Below are 20,924 nucleotides of genomic sequence, written 5' to 3'. Positions count from 1 at the left end.
CTGAATCTGCTAAAACTTGGAAACACTGTATGTACATCACTTTCAGTTTGCTCATCTCTTCTGCCTCTCTGCTTACAGTGTGAGGCACTTTGAAGTGGAGAAATAGCAACTCAGTAAAGAAATCCAAACCTATAGCTACCCTAGAATATTAAAACAGCTGTTATAAAAAGGAGAAATTCATGTGTCATCTGTTGTCCCAGGGACTGTCAATAGGAACAATAGTTAGACATCACCCAAGGGTATATTTCTGTTTAACACAAGACACAGTTTTCAACTGGAGCTGGCCAGCAAGCAATAAACTAAGCAGTGTATTATCTGTCTCTAGTCCTGACTCCATTGTGCCAGGATATTAGAGACTAAAGGACTGTGTCACAGTATGAAGTTGGACTAGATCAATGATGCCCAAGGAGGAAAGACAAAGACGGCAAAATCTCTCAGAAGTTGATGCAGTTTAAAAAGCATACAGAGGGGCTGGGGTTGTGGCTCACTGGTAGAGCACTTGCCTAGTATGTGTGAGGCCCTGGGTTTGATCCTTAGCACCACATAAAAATAAAATAAAGGTCCATTGACAACTAAAAAAAAATATATTTAAAAAAAGCATACTGGATGCTGCACATTTCAGATTTTTCTTAATTTGAAATGACAAGTAACAGTAAAGGATAGCATTTGACTTACTATAGACAATGTTTAAAGTTTTTTCCAAATCACTTTTTTTTAGTTTTGATTCTGTTAAAAGGTCTTAAGATCCAAGAATACCACGGGGATGCAATGCCCAGGCTCTCCGCCTGCCCAGGTAAGGCACTACCCTATACCCATCCCTGTTTCTGCGTGGCTGAGGCTTTGCACCAGAAACCCAACTGCCTTCCTCGGTCTCGCTTCCATTTCAACTTACACAAGGCTCCCCACCCCCACATTACCCAAGGTCCACAAATTTCAGCCGATCCCAGGATTTGGTGGTCCTCCTTTCGCTGAGGCGCTACTCGGCGGAGGCACCCTTCTGCTAGATCCCTACTATGACCATTAGTTCAGTCATTGTTCCTCAGGGTGATGGGCCTACTAGGGCGGGCCACCTCCCTGCGGGGAGTCCGAAGGGCCCGCTGGCGTCTGAGAAGGGCCGGTGGGGGGCGCTTTCCCAACGTCTGTCGCAGTCATAGGTGGTGTGATGGCTAAAAGCGCCCATCAGGTGAGTGCGACCGCAGAAGGACGAAGAAAACTCATATGAGAGAGGGTTTACGGCCCTTACTAGAGTACCCACTCCCCTATCCAGGACCCTCATCCAACGGCACCATCCGGGGCTCTCATCCGGGGCCTTTATTTCGCCGCCGGAAGTGAAAACGAGAAGCGCCCGCCTCCAGGTTGTCTAGAGCGGTCCCGGAAAGGCTGGCGCTGCTACGCGAACGAGGGTGTTCCTGAAGGGACTGTCGTTAGGTCCGCCTCTCTGCTCAGGGTGAGTCCCCCGGAAGCCGTTCTCGCGTCGCCGTGGGAGCGGCCCGTTGTTTCGCTTCCCCAGGAGGAGGAGGCGGCCCCGGCCGGGGCTGAAGGCTGTTCGCGTCTCTAGGAGCGCGCGGGGGCCTGTTTCTCCTCGTTCCTGGTTCTCCCGGAAGCCCGGCGCGGACTGAGGGCCCCGCGGTCAGAACTCGGTGTCGTGCCTTGGTGTGAGCTGGGTCCGTGTGGCCCGCTTCGCCTTTTTTGGGATTCTGTTTTCGCCTAAAAGGGAAGTGGGAGGAGGGCAGCATTAGGCGAGGCCTTTCGCGCACCAAGCTAGGAGCCTGGCGAGGGCCCTTACACCGGGTTGTGGAAGGAGGACGTAACCCTGTGGCGTCCTTGGGTTTGAAGGACACTAGTCAAACCTCTTTGAGTCTCAGGTCTTCTGTATGTTCCTCTCAGACTGCCCACCCAGTCGGACGAAGGGTCTGACCCCAAAAGTGGAGTTTTATTATTCTTTAGGCCCGTTCAGTAATTCAAGTGGGCTGTCGTCGTTACCAAAATTGTTCCTAAGGGGCCTCCTTTAGAAAACAATGAGTAATCACAACGAGCATGTTTCTCTTGAGTACGAATTTGAGACTCCAAGGTTGTACATTTAATTCTTTAAACTCTCTACAGGAAGCTTTACAGCATTCACTTGTAGTATATATATTTTTTTCTTAATGAAATCCTATAAGTTCAGATTTAGTGGGTTTCAAATACACCTATGAACCAGGACCTAATGATTTGGATCTTAAGTATCTGAAACTGAGTAATATCTGTTTTTCTTTGTGTTGTTTATTTGGAGTGGGTAATCGTTGTTAACTAGTTTTTATTGAGTACCTACAGTGTGTAAGATACTTTGGTAAGTCTAGAGGATATAAATCGATGTGATGTTTTAATGTATTGCAATAATTTCTCCTAATCTCACCCTGCAGTGATGGTCATTGTCCTCCAGAACAGGGATGGAGGAAATATCGGCCCAGGAAGCAGCAGGATCACCGAGGGTCCAGTTTCAGTCTTTGGAGACACAGTCTGAGTGTTTTCCCCCAGAACCTCAGTTCCTGCAGGACACCGACATGGAACAGGGACTCACTGGGGGTAAGGCAGAGATAGCATTTATAACCAGGAGAATGGGAGTGTAGAGAGTCTCCTGGGCCTGCCAGGGTGAGGCCAGGAACTTGAATAAGAATTATCCCCTAGAGGGAGGACTGGAATGGACAGATGTGGCTCAGATCATTCCTAGTTTGGACCTCTTGGTTAAAAATTATTCTTCTTTCTTTTTTCTTCTTTCTTTCTCTCTTTTTTAGTATTGGGGATTGAACCCAGGGATGCTTTACCACTGAGCTACATCCCTAATCCATTTTACTTTTTATTTCGATACAGGGTCTCCTAAATTGCTAGGTTTCACTGAGTTGAAGGATCTCATTAAATTGCTGAGGTTGGCCTGGAATTTGCCAATCCTCCTGCCTTAGCCTCCTGAGTCACTGGGATTACAGGCATGCACCACTGTGCTCGGCTCATCTTTCTTTAATAAGCAGAGTGGTAGTCATTCATTCTGTTCTGGGTGTTTGTCTTTCAGACAACCTTCACTTCATCCCACTTAATACATCCAAAATAATTTCTAAGATTTGCTGCTTTTGCCATATCTCACAATCCTTGCTTGACTCTCACTTCCTCTTAGATCCAGGACCTTTCCCTTCCCCTTTCACTTTACTTGCTTTGCCACTTGCCTTTCTGTTGCAGCTGCAGTGTTTGTGACTAACTTAATTCCTTGGTTGAGCATAATGCCTGTTTGAATGCATATGTGTTATATATTGACTGTAGAGTCATATTGTTATCTATAGATAGATTGTCAAGACTTTTTTTTTTTTCCCTTTGTTTTTTGAGAATTATGTCTTAGATTACTGTGGCCAGCTTCAGTGCCTGAAACACTTGTGTGTTGCAATATAGATTGCACCATAGGGTGTAGGGTGCTGTGGGGCATTGTGGGAGTGCGGAAAGGATTGTGAAGAAAGAGGGCCATTCCTTGTTCCTGGGAGCCTAACACACTGGTTGCAGAGACAGTGCCCATTCACAAAAGAGAGAGGCTTAATGGAATTTACAGAGCAGTGTCTGGGAAAGTGTCAGAAGTCTTTTAAATAACCTTGGTCCTGGATAAGTCACTACAAGTCTTTATGCTTTGCCCATCTATAGAACAGGTATAATGCTTGTTCTTCTGTGAGAGCAATAGCATGTCAAGGGGTTAAAGTAAAATAGGAGGATTTCTAATAAAATCCTGTATCACAGGTCTAAACATGTGTGAGTAGGGCATGAAGTACTGTGCAGGAGCAGAGAAGACACACCCATTGCTTGATAAATGTTCATTGGTTTTACTAGAATATTGATGTAAAGGAGGTCCCACTGACACCCCTTGGGCTAGAGAGGCCTCTTCTGAAAGGGAGCCCTGGGGAGGGGCTGCTCTCACTCTTGGCTCCTTTCTCCTCCCTCAGCTCCACCTGTTCCCCAGGTGCCTGCTCTTCCCCACGAGGGAAGCCCAGGAGACCAGGCAGCTGCGCTGCTGACAGCCAGGTACCAGGTGAGCTGAGGAACCCTCTGCTTTTCCTCAGGGGCTCTTGCTGCTGATATGAGTGTGACTACTCCCTCATCCCATCCATTAATCCTTGCCTAGAATTTTTTTTTTTCAATAGCAACCCCCAATTTGGGAACTGGTCCTCTTCAGAGATCTGCACTTTACACAAAACACTTTTCCATCTCCCCAATACCTGAGCAGACCTTCTTTGACCCTGGTCCTATGGTAGCCACTTACTCGATATTTAAGGGTTATGGGATTTATTCCCTAGGTCTAATCTGTTTACCCTCCTCCCCAATGTAAATACACACTGGATGCCCTCTCTGTCATCATCCTCATTTTCTGGCCATGGTGCTACAGTGGCCTCATTCCCCAGAGCAGCCAGAATGTGTTATTTCAGGAGTTTGTGACATTCGAGGATGTGGCTGTGCACCTTACTCGAGAGGAATGGGGATGCCTGGACCCTGTTCAGAGGGACCTCTACAGAGAAGTGATGTTAGAGAATTATGAGAACGTGGTCTCACTGGGTAAGGACCGTCTTTCTTATTTCGCAATTTATCTGTTTCTGAGGAGGTGTGAGGTTTCTGAGAAGGTCAGTAGGGTGTGGCTCAGATTTCAGTTTTTTTTTTTCCCCCCTGGGGAATTGAACTCAGGCGGGCTTTACTAAACACTGAGCTACATCCCCAGTCCTTTTAAGTTTTTTAGAAACAGGGTCTTTTTTTTTTTTTTTTCCCCAGGCAGGTGGGCACCAGGGATTGAACCCAAGGGTGCTTAACCACTGAGCCACATCCCTAACCCTTTTTTATTTTGAGTCAGGGTCTCACTAGGTTGCTTACCCCTTGCTAAATTGCTAAGACTGGCTTTGAACCTGCGATCCTCCTGCCTCAGCCTCCCCAGACCTGAGATTACAGGCGTGTGCCACCGTGCCTGGCTAGAGACAGGGTCTTACTAAGTTGCTCAGGGTCTCACTAAGTTTCGAAGCTGGCCTTGAACCTGAGATCCTCTTGCCTCAGCCCTCTGAGTAACTGGGATTACAAGGCATGCACTACTGTGCTTGGAAGATTTCAGTTCTTATAACTTTTGAATTTTCTATTTTTAAGGTTGGCTCCTGAGGGATGGTAATTAAGATTCCTTAGGGGTGTCAAGAGGAGACATTCTGCTTCTTATCCCCAGTTCATGTTTCATGGGACTTTTTATTGCCTGTTAGCAAAGAGAAACTTGCTTGTGCTTTGCTTAAGTTCTCACCTTATCTTTCTTTTTCTTTTTTTGCGAGAGACTCTAGAGCAGCCTCCCAACCCCCTACTAGACTCTTTGCTTTTGGTATTTCAGTGTCCCCATACCTGAGATTTTTCTCATTTTCGTATGAAGAAGTACCTTTCTAAAAGATAGACTAGGGCTGGGGAAGTATTTCAGTAGTAGTGCTCTTGCCCAGCATGTGCAAGGTCCTGGGTTCCATCTCCCTACCAGGGCCAAGACCTCAGCTCCTCTGTTTCTGATACTTTATGTCCAACCTGTTAACTGTTTATAGTGTATCCAAATTTAGCCACTGTTAACTGCCTTCACAGGTACTCCCTTGTGCAAGCCACCATTATGCCTCCCTGGAGAACTGCATAATTTCGAAAGAGTTTCCCTGTTTCTACATACCTTCAGTTTATTCTTATCACAACATCCTGAGTAACCCTTTAAAAATATAAATCAAATCAAGTCACTTTTCTGCTTGAAGACTTACAGTGAGTCCATATTTCATGTAAATAAAAGGCATATAGTTTTATGACTTTCAGAGTACCTCAGCGATCTTGCCTCCCATTACCTTTTTTCTCATCTCTTCTGTCTTCTCCTTTTTGTTGAGTAGTCAATTCATCTCTAGTCAGGCAAATTTAAGAGATTTTGCTTAAAAGCATGACTCACTATAAATTCATTCCAGTGAGTCACCTAGATGATAATCCCAAGTAACCACACCCAGGGCAACAGAAGTCTTAGATGTTTACCCCACCTTAGTGGGATAATTGAACTGTCTTTCTTTTGTCATTTTGAGTGGTGTAGTAGGAGTGAGGATTAGGCAGCCTTATAGCACTGTTGAGGGGCATCAGTGGGGAGTTGTTGGCAGTCTCCTTGATGAGCATGGTTCCTTATTTCCCAGTCTGTACTCTGTGTGTGTGTGTGTGTATACACACATTTATTTACTCATAGCTTTTTTTCTTTTCTCTCTCTCTTTTTTTTCCTTTTGCTTTGCCTGTTTGGGTGGTGGCATCTAGCACATTTCTTTATTTCCCAGATTACACACAGGATTCAAGAGGCCTTCTTACCTGCGGGGTGGCAGTCTGTCCACTGGGAAAGTTTTTAGTGTGTTTTCCATTCCTGGCTCTTTGATCTTTATAGGCATACTTCTTCGCCTTCCCATCACCCGGATTCATTGTGTGAATTCCTGCCCAGCCCTGAGTCATACCCAGGCAAGTGCTTTCTCTGGAGAAACACTTGCAGTTCTTACAGCAGGAATCTCCAAGAGATGGTGGCCCAAGTATCGGATTTCCATCGGTAGTGCTCGGCCCTGCTCGGAAACTCCTTTTCCAGGATTGTAAGATAATAAACTTGATTAATTGGATTAGATGCTTCCCGGAATGCCACCACTATGTAAAATTGCAGTTCTTCAAATGAGCTTTGTTAAATTTCTAATATAAGGGACAAAAGAAACCCTTTCTTTGCAAACAGATGGATTTTTGAACCTAGTTTATTTAGAAACCATGCTTGGTGGTCATTTGCATATGTTCTGAGAAACTAAAAAGTTCAACCCCATCTCCTCAGTTATGGTCTTTTCCTGTGGTTTTAGAGTGTGGAATATGTGCTCTGTGTAGCCCCTTTGCTGTAGTAAACATGACCTGCCCCTCGTGTTGCCTCACACTTTTGTGAACCTTTGTCTTTCTTCATTTTTAACATAATTTTCTCCTTCAAGGGCCTGCCTTCTTCCCCTTGATTCTTTGTGGCACTATATAGATTGATGTATTTATATTAGCTTTGCTGATTAAGTATTCCTTTGTTCCTTAGAACTATTCTCTTTTTTTGTATGGGGGATTGAACCTGGGGACACTTTACCTCTAGGCTACATTTCCTGTCCTTTTTAGTTTTTATTTTGAGACAAGGCTTTGCTCATTTGCTGAGGCTGGCCTTGAATTTGCAATCCTGCCTCAGCTTCCCAGAGTGCTGGGATTACAGGTGTGCACCACAGTGCCCAACTCCTTAGAACTCTTTTTTAATGGAGGGGAAGTGGGAGGGCCAAAGAGTTAAATCTATTTCAGGGCATCAAAAAGAATGTATATTAATAAGTTTGTAAATTGTAAAGTGATATACATAATTGTAAACTGTTAATTTTACCTAATAATTACAGAATTTCCAACAGTTAACCTGTCTATTTTTTGGAGTAAAGAAACTTTGTAGCAGTTTATTGCAGTCATATAGCACAATATGCCATGAAGCTGAACTACATCCCATTTCTTCTTTCATTTCCGCATACACAGTGCATGCATGCACACTGACAGTACCAGACACAAGAAACCCTCTTTCAACCTGCTTTTGTGACCAAGTCAGTAGCATCTCCTTAGCAATTATTTTTACGGTCCCTGAGAAGTAATTTTCATATTTGTGGGTTCAGCACATTCGAAATTAAAAGTTATATATTTATTAATTTTACTTACTGTTTAGGGTTGTAACATATAAAGACTTTATGATTATTCCCTGATTTAGCAGTCCTACTGTCTAGTTTATCTCTCTTACCTCTGGCAGTAGCTCTGAACTATATTTGACACAGTCATCAGAACTTTGGTCCTTTGGTTATGTGCTTCTACTAGATAGTAAATATATAAACTATAAATGAGTAAAAAACAAGAAAAATATTCTTATTATCAAATTTAAAAAGAAGCATGTTCTGTTGAAGTGAATGAATAAATGGTTTAAGGATTGTACCCAAAGAGAGGTGACCTGTGAGTGAGTGCTAGATTCAGGCCCAGAAAGGGTAGGATTGCACTCCACTTGGGTCATGGTAGATGCCCTGTTAGATAATGGTGTTAGAAACATTCTTGTCAGAATTTTTGATGAAGATAAATAAGTCTATAGATCTTGAATATTTTGTACATACCAGTTGCTTTTTGAACTTGATGCCATGGAGGACAACAGTAATTTTACACAGAATGTTTTTTACTGTCATGGCTATTTACCATTTACTGAGCAGACAATGTGTTACTGGGTATTTTATATATCTCTCTCATTTAGACCTTAGCATAATCGTGTTTATAGAGGATATTATCCTTACTTTATATCTGAGAAAAGTGAGGCCCAGGAAAGTTAAGTGATTTTTGCAGGAACAGTGATGGGCTTGGGACACAGTTCTGTCTCAAGCCTATGCTTTTTTTTTTTTTTCCTGTTACCAGGGTTTAAAGCCCCGGGGGCGCTTAGCCACTGAGCCACATTCCCAGCTCTTTAAAATATTTTATTTAAAGACAGGGTCTCCCTAAATTGCTGAGGCAGGTTTTAAACTTGTAGTCCTCTTGCATCAGCCTCCCCAGCCACTGGGATTATAGGCATGCACCACCATGCCCAGTGCCTATGTTCTTTTTGGTGTTTCAGGGCATTAGGTCAATAAATTCAAACACATATGGCATTCTTTTTTTTTTTTTTTTGTATTTTTAATGGTTGTCTATTTTGAATGGCAAGAAAACCTCAAAATAGCTGTGATAAATTAGATAAACAGGCCAATTTGTACAGTTCAGAACCAGGAAGAATATGCATTCAAGAAACAAAGCCATTTAGGGATTCATTTTAGCACAATAGGTGTCTACAAAAGAATGCTATTGCTGAGGAAAGATTTTATTTGCATATTTATTAAGGATCAAGAAGAAAAACATGAAGATTCCAGATGGCTAAAGTCTTAGCACAACTCTGGTAAGAGCAATAAGCCAAATAATAAGGTAAATTCTAAATGTTATTTTTAAAGGCAGTTTAGAATAAATTTCATTTAAAAACTCTCAAATGAAAAAGGTAAAAAGGTTTGAATAGAAAATTGAGTTATACTTTAAATAAAAGTATAAATAATTTATTTTTTAATATATATATTTTTTTACCTGTAGTTGGACACAATACCTTTATTTTATTTATTTATTTTTATGTGGTGCTGAGGATCGAACCCAGTGCCTCGCATGAGCTAGGCCAGCGCTCTACCACTGAGCTGAGTTATAATTTTAAATAGGAAAAAATTTAAAGCAAGTGTATGGTTAAGAAAGCATAGTGTTTTGGGGCTGGGGTTGTAGCTCAGTGGTAGAGTGCTTGCGTAGCATGTGTGAAGCACTGGGTTCCATTCTCAGCACCACATATAAAGAAATTAAATAAAGGTCCATCAACAACTAAAAAATATATATAAAGAAAAAAAAAGAAAGCACAGTGTTTCAAGTTAAAATTGTAGAAAAAGGCATTCAGGTCATTTGCAACAAAACCTACCATTAATGCTTTCTGTGACAGGCAGTATTGATAGATGGACAAACTATGGATTGTGGAACCAAACATTGATTCTGTTTACCAACTGTGATATGTTGAGTAAATTATTTAATCCATACTTGGTTTCTTCATCTATAAAACATGAAAAATAATGTCTACTTTTCTGGGTTATGCTGAGGATTAAATTGTACATATTATATAAATTAAATTGTATATTTTTAATGTGTATAAGTGTCTGGTTTATGCTAGTTATTTCAGTTTTTTGGAAAGCACAGCAAGTGATATGAGCTATAGAGATTTACTAATCCAAATAAAAATTTAGGAACATACTCAAATTATTATAGTGGAATTTTCTCAAATTGGACATTGGTTAGACTCTTGCCTAGGAGTTTGAATTTTTATTATAGGAGATTTGTATGTCATTAAGATGAAATGATCTTGTAGATCCCTTTTAGTTAAAATTTCTGTGATTCCAAAATCTTAGGATCTTGGCTCTCCATGTTTGTACCTTGTTCTCTACTGTAAATATGGTGGTCTTCTGTTTGTTTGTTTTTCCATATGTATTTTTGAAGGAGGGATGGGTTTCACTTCACAATTGTTTCCTCCTTTCCTTTTGGGTACTGGGGATTAAACCCAGGGGTGCTTTACCCTGCTGAGCTATATCCCCAGTCCTTTTTATTTTTTTTAATTTTGTGACCAGGGTCTTGCTAAATTGCTGGGGCTGGACTTGAACTTGTACTCCTCTTGCCTTAGCCTCCCAAGTGCCTGGGATTACAGGTCTCTGCCACTGTGCCTAGCACAATTATTATTTTTTCTAGTAGAATGTTTAAAAGACAGGTTTTTTTTTTTGCTGGTGTAGCAGGTATCAGGGATTGAACCAGGAGTGCTTTACCACTGAGCTAAGTCCCCAGCCCTTTAAAAATTTTAAAACAGGCTCTTAATAAGTTGCTTAGGGCTTCACTAAATTGCTGAGGCTGACTTCAAACTTGTGATCCTCCTGCTTCAGTGTCTTGAGTTGCTGGCATTATAGGCCTGCACCTGTAATCTTGGCATCTAAAAGCCAGATTCTGAAATAACGCTGAATTTGGAATCTTAGCTTTCTTCATCACTTATTTTGACTTGGGGAAGTTACTTAGACTTCTCAGAATCTTAGTATTTCAATTTGTTCAGCGAGAAAAATAATAGTTTCTGTCTCATAAAATTATGGTGAGTGTTAGATGAATGAAAACTTGTAAAGCTCCTGGCATGGTACTTTATACCCACTGAGTCCTTAGTAAACCTTAATACTTTGATTATACTTATATAATTGACTTTTAGTCTATCTCAAAATATTTTCCTCTTCTATAGTTTTTTTAAAAATATTTTTAGTTATAGATGGACATAATAACTTTACATTCTTATATTACCTTAAATATGAGTCTAAAATCAGATACTTTACTGGGTGCGTGGCACATGCCTGTGTTCCCAGCAGCTCAGGATGCCGAGGCAGGAGGATTGCAAATTCAAAGCCAGCCTCAGAAACTTAACAAGGCCCTAAGCAACTCAGCAAGACTGTTTCTGAATTCCAATTTGGGATTAATAGAGTCAGTTCTTTTCAAAACATACAAACAAGGGCTGAGTATGTGGCTCAGTGATGAAGTGCCTCTGGATTCCATCCCCCATACAACAACAACAACAAAAAATCAGATTAACTTCATCCCCCATGAAAACATCCTTTTATTGTGCATTTGTATTTTAAATGTAACTGTAGAGTAAATAACCAAAATGTGTTTCAGTTATTAGATACTGAGAAACACCTTAATTAATATATCAAAGTTAAATGTTACAAATTATGTTATTAAAATTCCAAGGAGGACTGGGCTTGGGATGCAGCTCAGTGGTATAGCACTTGCCTAGCATGTGTTTGCAGCTCTGAGTTCAATCCCTGCAGGGAAAAATAAGAATTCTGAATACAATATTTGTTCCTCTCTGCACACCTTGACTTAAGCTTTCATATCTTTCTCTTTTGAGGGAGGGATGCTGGAGAGCAAACCCAGGGCCTTATGAATTGTAGTCAAGTGCTCTACCGCTGGGCTACATTCTCATCCCAGCAAAACTATTTTATTTGATGTGAAAGAGCTTAATTAACTGAGTCCAAAAGAACTGACTCTTATTAATCCTCAGCTGGAATTCAGAAACAGTAAGTGCCTTTCATGGCTCTGTTTTGATTTCTTTGCTCATAGGCTCTTATATGGGGTCTTAAAGGGCAGCTGTTGTTCATGATATTTTTCAGGCCCAGTGCCATTTTTATATAAGTTGGTAGCTGTTCATATGTTGATACATGGGCACAAAGTTGGGATAAGATAGGTGTTGCGTACATTAATCAAAAGAATTGCAAGATAACATGGTCCCTGCTATCAAAGAGTTTATAAATTGGGCTGGGGTTGTGGCTCAGTGGTAGAGCGCTTGCCTAGCATGTGTGAGGCCCTGGGTTTAATCCTTAGCACCACATAAAGATAAATAAAGGTACACTAAAAAAATATTGAAAAAAAAAGTATAAATCAAGTGAGGATAATAATGCCTGAAATTTTTAAGAATGTAGCCAGGTGCACACGCCTTTAAATTCCAGCATCTTGGGAGGCTGAGGCAGGAGGATCACAAGTTCAGAGCCAGCCTCAACAACTTTTTTTTTTTCTCATTAATATATATGTCTTTATTAATAAATTTTTTTTGCAATTTTCCATTTTATTATTTTTTTTATTGGTTGTTCAAAACATTACAAAGCTCATGACATATCATCTTTCATACATTTGATTCAAGTGGGTTATGAACTCCCATTTTTACCCCAAATACAAGTTGCAGAATCGTATCGGTTACACATCCACATTTTTACATAATACCATATTAGTGACTGTTGTATTCTGCTACCTTTCCTATCCCCTACTATCCCCCCTCCCCTTCCCTCTCATCTTCCCTCTCTACCCCATCTGCTGTTATTCAGTTCTCTCCCTTCAAATTCTTATATGTAATTTTGTGTAACAATGAGGGTCTCCTTCCATTTCCATACAGTTTCCCTTCTCTCTCCCTTTCTCTCCCCCCACTCGTCTCTGTTTCATGTTAATCTTTTCCTCATGCTCTTCTTCCCTGTTCTGTTCCTAGTTGCTCTCTTTATATCAAAGAAGACATTTGGCATTTGTTTTTTAAGGATTGGCTAGCTTCACTTAGCATAATCTGCTCTAATGCCATCCATTTCCCTGCAAAATCCATGATTTTGTGGTTTTTTAGTGCTTCGCAATACATTGTGTATAAGTGCCACATTTTTTTTATCCATTCATCTATTGAAGGGCATCTAGGTTGATTCCAGAGTCTAGCTATTGTGAATTGTGCTGCTATGATCATTGATGTGGCAGTATCCCTATAGTATGTTCTTTTAAGGTCCTCAGGGAATAGACCGAGGAGGGCGATAGCTGGGTCAAATGGTGGTTCCATTCCCAGCTTTCCCAGGAATCTCCATACTGCTTTCCATATTGGCCGCACCAGTTTGCAGTCTCACCAGCAATGTACAAGTGTACCCTTTGCCCCACATCCTCGCCAGCACTTATTGTTGTTTGACTTCATAATGGCTGCCAATCTTACTGGAGTGAGATGGTATCTTAGCAGCCTCAGCAACTTAAGGAGACCCCAAGCAACGAAGCAAGACCTTGCCTCAAAAATAAATAAATAAATAAATAGGGCTGAGGATGTGGCTCAAAATAGTTAAGTGCTCCTTGGTTTAATCCCTGGTACCAAAAAAAAAAAAAAAAAAGAATCTTTAAACAATATTATACGGTGGCATGTCAAGATAAGGGGAACAAATAATAAGTTTTGTAGAGACAAGGGCTTGAGCAAGACCTTTCATGTGTGCTACCAGATATTTGCCAGGGCCAGCACATATAAAAACAGCCCCTTTTTTTTGATACTATCAAAGTTCTGTTCCCTTAGAAGCAGACTGTTTGTTATTTTAGCATTGAAAGAGATCTTAAACCATTATGCAAGCCATAGAAGACCATTTTATGTTTGAATGCACTTTTATTGTATTTTTTCTCATTGTATGGTATTGTAGTTAGTTGTTTATAGCTGTCTCTGCAGTTGGAGTGTGAGGTTCTTGAGAACTTTCAGGGGATGGACCTTTTACGTGGGTTCTCCATCCCCTACATTCTCTCTATATAAGGGGCACTTCCTAAATGCTTGTTGAATAAAGAATAATGTACAGTAATTCTAATAGGTAAGGATATTCTTTTGTTTTCCCTCATATGCACTGGAATTGTTTTTTTTCCTTTATTTTTAAGAAAATTGAGTTGTAATATTTGTATATCTTGAGCACATTTATGTAATGTTAGGAAAATAAGCCTTTCCATCTTTTCAAATATTAATCATTTTTATGTGTTAGGAAATTCATTCTCTTCTAGTCATTTTGAAATATGGATTATTTTAACCAATGGTTACCCTACTTTGCAAAAGAAGTAATTCCTCCTTTTTGTGTCTTGGTGCTCCTTATTGAGCATCTTCGAATTGTTTCCTGAGATTGGTCCTTGGAATAGCTAATCTTTATTTATTCTGTTGTTACAATTTAGCTCACTAGGCAGCAGCAGGTGCTTGGGTTTCACCTTTCTCCAGTCAGCAAAGTGATGTTTTGATGACCTCCATTTGATACTTGTAAACCAAGTCTAATACAAAGATTGATCTTTAGGTCACAGATAATGGTAATGATAACTTCCATGATGACAGGTTCACCCCCATGCACAAATTCCCTTGTCTGAAGAGGGTTTAAATGAATATTGTTGCTCACAAATTATCAACTTACCTTTAACATACCTCGTTCTGGAGCACAAATCTGTGCTCCTTGTGGCAGATCTTTGCCTTCCTTACTTTCCAGGCTTTTCTAACTAATGTCTTCTCAGAACTTAACTTTTCTCTATTAATCACGAGTTAAAAGAGAAAGTGGCTGGTTTAGCATCTGGGGGTAAATTGCCACATCCCATTTCCTTCTCTATGAGCAGGATTTCCAATTTCCAAGCCTGATGGGATCTCTCAGCTGGAACAAAATCAAGTCTTTGATCTGGACATTAAGAATAGAGAAGTCTTAAAAGATGACTGCTCAGGTGAGTAAGGCAGAATCAATCAGATGGAATTAGTAGGGAAGTGAAGTCCACTTGTTGAGCCATGTTGTGGCTGCATTGGTACTCAAAACAAAGAGCTCTGCCTGTCCCGGAGTGGAGAGCTCCTGCCTCTCTTTTTGATGTGGGGGGCTTGCTGGGAATTGAACTCAGGGCCTCATGCATGCTAGGCAGAGTTCCTGCCTTCCCTTTGTATTTGTTTAGCCCCTTATGCACAAGTTGTGCTAGGTCCCATTCAAGTTGCTTATCTAAAATTCTTTTGGAAGAATTTTATTATTACCTTCTTTGAAAAACCTTAACTGATTATCTTCTTACTCTGCCAGATATTCTATCTATTCCTACCACTCCCTTATCCATTTGGGTCCTACCTGATTGCTCTTGTTCATGCCCTTATGTCTGCTATTGAGATTTTGTGCCTGTTTTTTTTAGAGTAAATAAACTTCTCATCCTTGTAGATGTTACATCATTTAGTTTCCTCCTTTCTGAGTTCTCGTTAAGCACAGGTTACTACAGATTACATTTGCATTTTCTATTTATGTATTGTATCAGATGGAGAGACCAGAGAAGAGAACAAGCTGTTGATTGCTAAGCAGAGAATTTCGGAAGAAGTACATTCATACAAAGTGAGAGTAGGAAGACTCAAACAAGATATTGCTCAAGTTCCTGAGACTAGAGAAGTATATAAATCTGAGGACAGATTAGAAAGACTTCAGGAAATCCTAAGGAAATTTCTTTTTCTGGAGAGAGAGTTTAGGCAAATAACAATCAGCAAGAAAACCTTCACCAGTGAGAAGAACAGTGAATGTAATGAACCCGAAAAAAGCTTCAGTCTGGACCCTACCCTTGATGCAGATCAGAGAGTTCTTAGAATACAGAATATTGATGATAATAAGTACGACATGAACTTCAGCCAGGACTCGGCTGCTGGTAAACATGAACACATTAACCTGACACAGAATTTTCAGAGTAGTGAAAATAAAGAAAGCTTAATGGATCTCTCCCACCTTAGTAAATGGGAAAGCATTCCTACCACTGAGAAATCCTACAAATGTGATGCTTGTGGGAAAATCTTCCATCAGAGCTCAGCCCTTACTAGACATCAGAGAATCCATACTAGAGAGAAACCTTACAAATGTAAAGAATGTGAAAAATCTTTCAGTCAGAGCTCAAGTCTTAGTCGACATAAAAGAATACACACTAGAGAAAAATCCTATAAATGTGAAGTGTCTGATAAATCCTGCGAAACATCTGATAAATCCTGTAGTCAGAGCTCAGAAGTAATTCCGCATAAGAAGAGTCACACCAAAGGCAAATCTTATAAATGTGGCAGTTGTGAAAGAGTCTTCAGTCGTAGTGTACACCTTACTCAACATCAGAGAATTCACAGAGACATGCCCTGTAAGTGTACTATTTGTGGCAGAGACTTCTGTCATACTTCATATCTAATTGAACATCAGAGGGTCCATCATCCAGAGAAATCCTATGAGTATGATGAATGTGGGTTGGCTTATGTTAAACATCAAGGAATTCGTTTCAGAGAAAAGCCCTACACATGTAGTGAATGTGGAAAAGACTTCAGATTGAATTCACATCTAATTCAGCATCAACGAATTCACACAGGAGAGAAACCACATGAATGCAATGAATGTGGAAAAGCTTTCAGTCAAACCTCATGCCTTATTCAGCATCACAAAATACACAGAAAAGAGAAAGCATATGAATGTAATGATTATGAAGAAAGTTTCAGTCATAGCTCAGATCTTACCCTGCAACAAGAGGTTCTCACCAGAGAAAAAGTCTTTGATTGCGATGCATGGGAAAAGAACTTCAGTCAGAGAGCACACGTTGTTCAACATCAAAGAATTCATACCAAAGAGAAACCTTATGAATTCGATGAACGTGGGAAGACATTTAGTCATGTTCAGGCCTCATTTGACATCTGAGAGTTCACACCAGGGAGAAGTCGTGTACGTATTGAATGTGGCCAAGCTTTCACTCATAGTCTGACTCTTATCAGCATGAGAGATTCTCACCACAGAGAAACCCTTTGACGATGACAAATGTTGGAAAGCTTTTAATGTTTAAACTCTTAATTGGCTCTTGCATGTCCATACCAGTGAGAATGTGGTAAATTATTTACACTATTTTCATACCTTAGTCACAGTTGAGGAAATCATACTAGAATAAAATTCCATTACTGTAATTAATGTGAAGAATTCATTAGTCAGACTACCCTGGGTCAGAATCAGATTCATGCCATGCAGAAAAGCTGTCAATGTAATAAATGAGTATGTGTGTGAAGAAATTCACTCATAACCCAACATTTAGTATTAAAGAATCTATACCAAGAGAAGTCATTTGAGTGTAGTAAATATGGCAGATACTTCCATAGATATTAATCCAGTCTTTGTCATAAGAACATTTGTACCAGATGAGAACCTAATACAATGCAGACATACAATGCAGACAGAGAAATTTGCCACTGTATTTCAGGCTTTAGCCAACCAACATCAAAGTATGGGAGATAAAGTTGTTATTATTTGTATATGAAATTGTTAGTATTTAGTTCCAATCTTTTCCATTACAGAAGCTAGACTGAACTTGATAAATGCAGTCCTGTTTTCTCATGGCATTCTTGAATTTAATAAGAGATCTAAATAGTTATGTATATTTTATTTATAGAATTCATTTAAGCTATTTTGTATTTTAACATGGTCTATACACATTTTTATTTTTCCAGAAATTGGTTGTTTATTCACAGCTTTTCTAAGATATTGTTAACACAATACACCATTGTTAAAACACTCCAACTTCTGGAAAGTAGCTCAGTTAACTTTTTTGCTGTTCTGGGCCCAAGTTCCCTCCACAACAGACTCTGGCTGCGTTTTTCTGAGGAACTTTACAGACATAACCTTTGGTTTTTCAGAATTAAGCACCTTCAGATGATGGTTTCTTAGTTTTAAGCTTTTAATCAGCTGGTATGGTATTCCTATTTTGATGTTGCTAGTCTGGTATCTTCTTTCCTAAAACAAAGCATTGTCTTTTAAGAAAATTGGATATCAGTATGCAGCCAATCTATAAATATGGGGGATTTAATCTCCCTGAGTTTGTGGCAGGCAGCTAAACATTTTCAGGTGACATCCAAGTTTTTAGCTGCCTTGTCTGCATCCACAGCTCTCCAAAAGAGATGCTAAGGACATCAGGGAGCCCATCAGACTCCTGGTAGCCTAGCTATATTCATTCAGTGCCTGTTCTGCATGCCTAAGTTTAGAATTCTTTTATATGCCTCTATTGAAGGCCAGCAAAATGCTCAGGTCTGCTTTTGATAGGGCAAACATAAAGAACATAAAAAAAAAATCAGAAAACTTCATAAGGGAATACAACAAAGATGTTATGTAATATCTCTAGAGACTATTTCAAGAGTATGGCAGGTCTGTTCTTAGTAAAGATTTAACCATTAGGATTACTTTATCTGTTTGTATCCCCCACCCCTTTCAATCCAGGATAGTATTTGAAGTGTGGGGCCTTTGTGTATAATTATTTGTGTGTCATCATTTTTATTTTCTTTTGAGAGAGGATCTCACTTTGTTGCCCAGGCTGGCCTTGAACTCCTGGACTCAAGCAAGCCTCCTGCCTCAGCCTCCTAAATAGTTGGAACTATAGCCATGGCATTGGCTTATATTTTTGTATTTTAATAGAATCTACAGGCCCTATAAAAGAACATAGATTTTTATTTGATAAAACTGATTACAGATATTGTCTCCAGAGTTCTGGGTCACTGTCATATACCTAAAGAGTTCATAATTTTTTAGATGTGGTCAAAGCATTTTATTGTTTTTCTGTCTTAAGTTTCATAACACCTTGTGAATAAAACAAGTGTTACTTAAAATTCTAGTTGTCAGTCCAGCAGTTGAGGCTTTCATTGTTCAGATGTTATAATATTCACTAGAGATCCTTAACAAATATATAAAAATAAATTGCTCTATAAGCCTTTAGTGGCTAACCTCTAGTCCAGTTCTGCCACTATATTTTGCTTCTGTGCCATCAGCAAGCTTAGAATCTCATCAGGGCAAGGTAGGGATCTAAATGAAATTGATATATAATGATCTAAATGTAAAAGCAACTGAAAAATGCATGGTTTTTTTCTATCAAATATGTATACCCTTACTTATAGAGACCAATAGTCATCTCTGGTGACTATGTTACAGAGGATTAAGAAATACCTAAATAGCATAAAATGTAAATCACATGTATGCATTTGGTTTAGGAATGTGCTTTTGTACTTCTACTTGAATAAAGGTGTGCTTAATATTCTGAGAATCTGTTTCAAACAAAATCTGAAGGCCTCCGCCAGAAGCATTCAAAAGTCTTCGAATCACCTTCGTGACTGCAACTTTCTTCTTTCCTGAAACTTGCTCTATACAAAAGTGAATCAGCCTGTCTTGTATGGATACAAGACAGCTGAATATTTAGGATTTAAAGGGCTATTCAGTTGGGATGTTATCAGTACATGAAATGAGAGTAAATAGTTTCATGTTTTAGAACTAGAAAGAGTATTTTTTCTTTGTAAGTAAAATACATTTTAAAAAACAAGAAGCCAAAATAGTCCTTGAGTATGAGTAACTTGCCTTTTCAAGCAGATGTTTAATTAGTCCAATATAATTTGAGTTTGTTTAGTCTTTTATGGTCTTGAAGCGGGAGGGAAGAGAAGAAATATATGGAAGGTCATCCAGTTTATCTTTTCTTCTGTTACTCAACTTACATGTGCATTTACGCAATGTGTACATATTCAAACAATTCTCACCACAATTCTGCAAGGGAGCTGGCTTCTTATAGAGTAACTGAGGTGTAGAGAAGGTAAGCATGCTATCAGATACATCTCAGAGCTCAGCAGTTTTCTTTGATAGCCTTTCACTTCCTCCAGCGATTCATTGCTGTGTTTGCAGCTGATCCCAAGACTCCCAGAGCTCTGGGATCCTAGGAGAGGATATCTGGAGATGTTTTTAAGGAGCTAATCAAAGCCCTTCCTTGACACAGGCTTACATAATTTCGGCAGTGTCAGGTTATTAATTCAAAACTCCCAATCCTGCTGTGATATCCCTGTTTCATCAGCTAGTTGCACATTTCTGTTTCTCAGTGTTCCATGTTTTGTTCTTAAGTTTTCCTGCTAACTAGAACTTGCTGATGGATACATGCCCTTAATCAAGTTAATTGCTTCTGGTTAAAGCAGTGGAGCAAAACAGGTAACAAGCAAATTTGATTTTAGGCATTGAAAAGGATACAGATAAACCATAAAGGTCGGGGTATACTGGAACAGGATCAGAGAATAAGCAAAAGTTGTAGCATGTCAGACTTACACATGGGAATATGGCATTTTCAAGGTAATGAATAAGGGTGCTCCTTATAGAAAAGCCTTACCCTATGAAATTGTATGTAGACAATTGAGCAGCCACCCGCTTTCCCAGTGTTTGAATCCAGATTCTTGCTTTCCATATGCTTCCCACTGAGCTACACCCCTAGTCCTGCCAAGCAGGTTTAAGAGTAGTTCAAAGCAGGCCTTGAGGAAGTCAGCAAAGTACAATGGAATTCTCATGTATGAAAATGTAACCTCATTCTTAAGTAGTAAAATTGCCAGGCACTGATATCAATAATAGCCAAGGGGTGCATTTCACTTAATAAAATCAAACTGTTAATAAGAGGATTACAGGTTAGAGTAGCAGTCAAAACAATGACTGGAATCATATACACATTTGAGATTTTATTTGGAAAGTGAACCTCTGGTTTCCTTGTCTACACAATATCATGAAAGTTACATGAGATAATGTAAAAGGTGTTGATCACTACAAGTTAATATAATGTAAAAGGTGTTGATCACTACAAGTTAATATAAGGGCTGGGATTGTGGCTCAGTGGTAGAGTGCTTGTGTAGCATGTGTGAGGCACTGCTTTTGGTCCTCAGCGCCACATAAAACTAAGCAAAATAAAGATCTGTTTCAAAAATTGCTCTTGAATATAAAAACCAATAAATTTAGAAAAGAGCTGAGTTCTTTTACATTTAGCAATGTAAGATCAGCATTGTCTGAGGAGGGATACCTTAGATTTGGATAACTGGAGAAAGGATTGGGTATTTTGGGTTTTGATAGGAACTGCCTCCTGTCACTCCCTCCCTGCTGGAACTAGCAAACCGACACCTGTCCCTAACATTTGTAGTACAGTATCAAGTCAGAACTCTCTTACAATATGACTGTGTGAAGGAGTCAATGTTGGATAAT

At 39.6% G+C, this 20,924-nt stretch overlaps 1 protein-coding gene across 7 annotated transcripts; it reads left to right on the top strand.

Moving 5' to 3' along the window:
* Positions 1 to 618: 618 nt before the first annotated feature.
* On the top strand, positions 619 to 19,014 carry Znf655 (zinc finger protein 655). Of its 7 annotated transcripts, none has more exons than XM_026404162.2 (6): positions 619 to 1,447; positions 2,403 to 2,565; positions 3,957 to 4,042; positions 4,437 to 4,563; positions 14,536 to 14,637; positions 15,202 to 19,014. In XM_026404162.2, the coding sequence occupies exons 2-6, from the start codon at positions 2,430 to 2,432 to the stop codon at positions 16,593 to 16,595; spliced, it is 1,845 nt and encodes a 614-aa protein (XP_026259947.1). In that variant the 5' UTR covers positions 619 to 1,447; positions 2,403 to 2,429; the 3' UTR covers positions 16,596 to 19,014. The 7 variants fall into 7 exon arrangements, with proteins under 7 accessions (XP_026259947.1, XP_026259948.1, XP_026259946.1 ...); XM_026404163.2 differs by lacking the exon at positions 619 to 1,447 and adding an exon at positions 1,464 to 1,653; XM_026404161.2 differs by lacking the exon at positions 619 to 1,447 and adding an exon at positions 1,464 to 1,664.
* The last annotated feature ends 1,910 nt before the right edge of the window (positions 19,015 to 20,924 follow it).

Source organism: Urocitellus parryii, chromosome 9 (genome assembly GCF_045843805.1).
Source record: "Urocitellus parryii isolate mUroPar1 chromosome 9, mUroPar1.hap1, whole genome shotgun sequence".
Lineage (NCBI taxonomy): Eukaryota > Metazoa > Chordata > Mammalia > Rodentia > Sciuridae > Urocitellus > Urocitellus parryii.
This window is presented reverse-complemented; position numbering and strand designations above follow the sequence as displayed.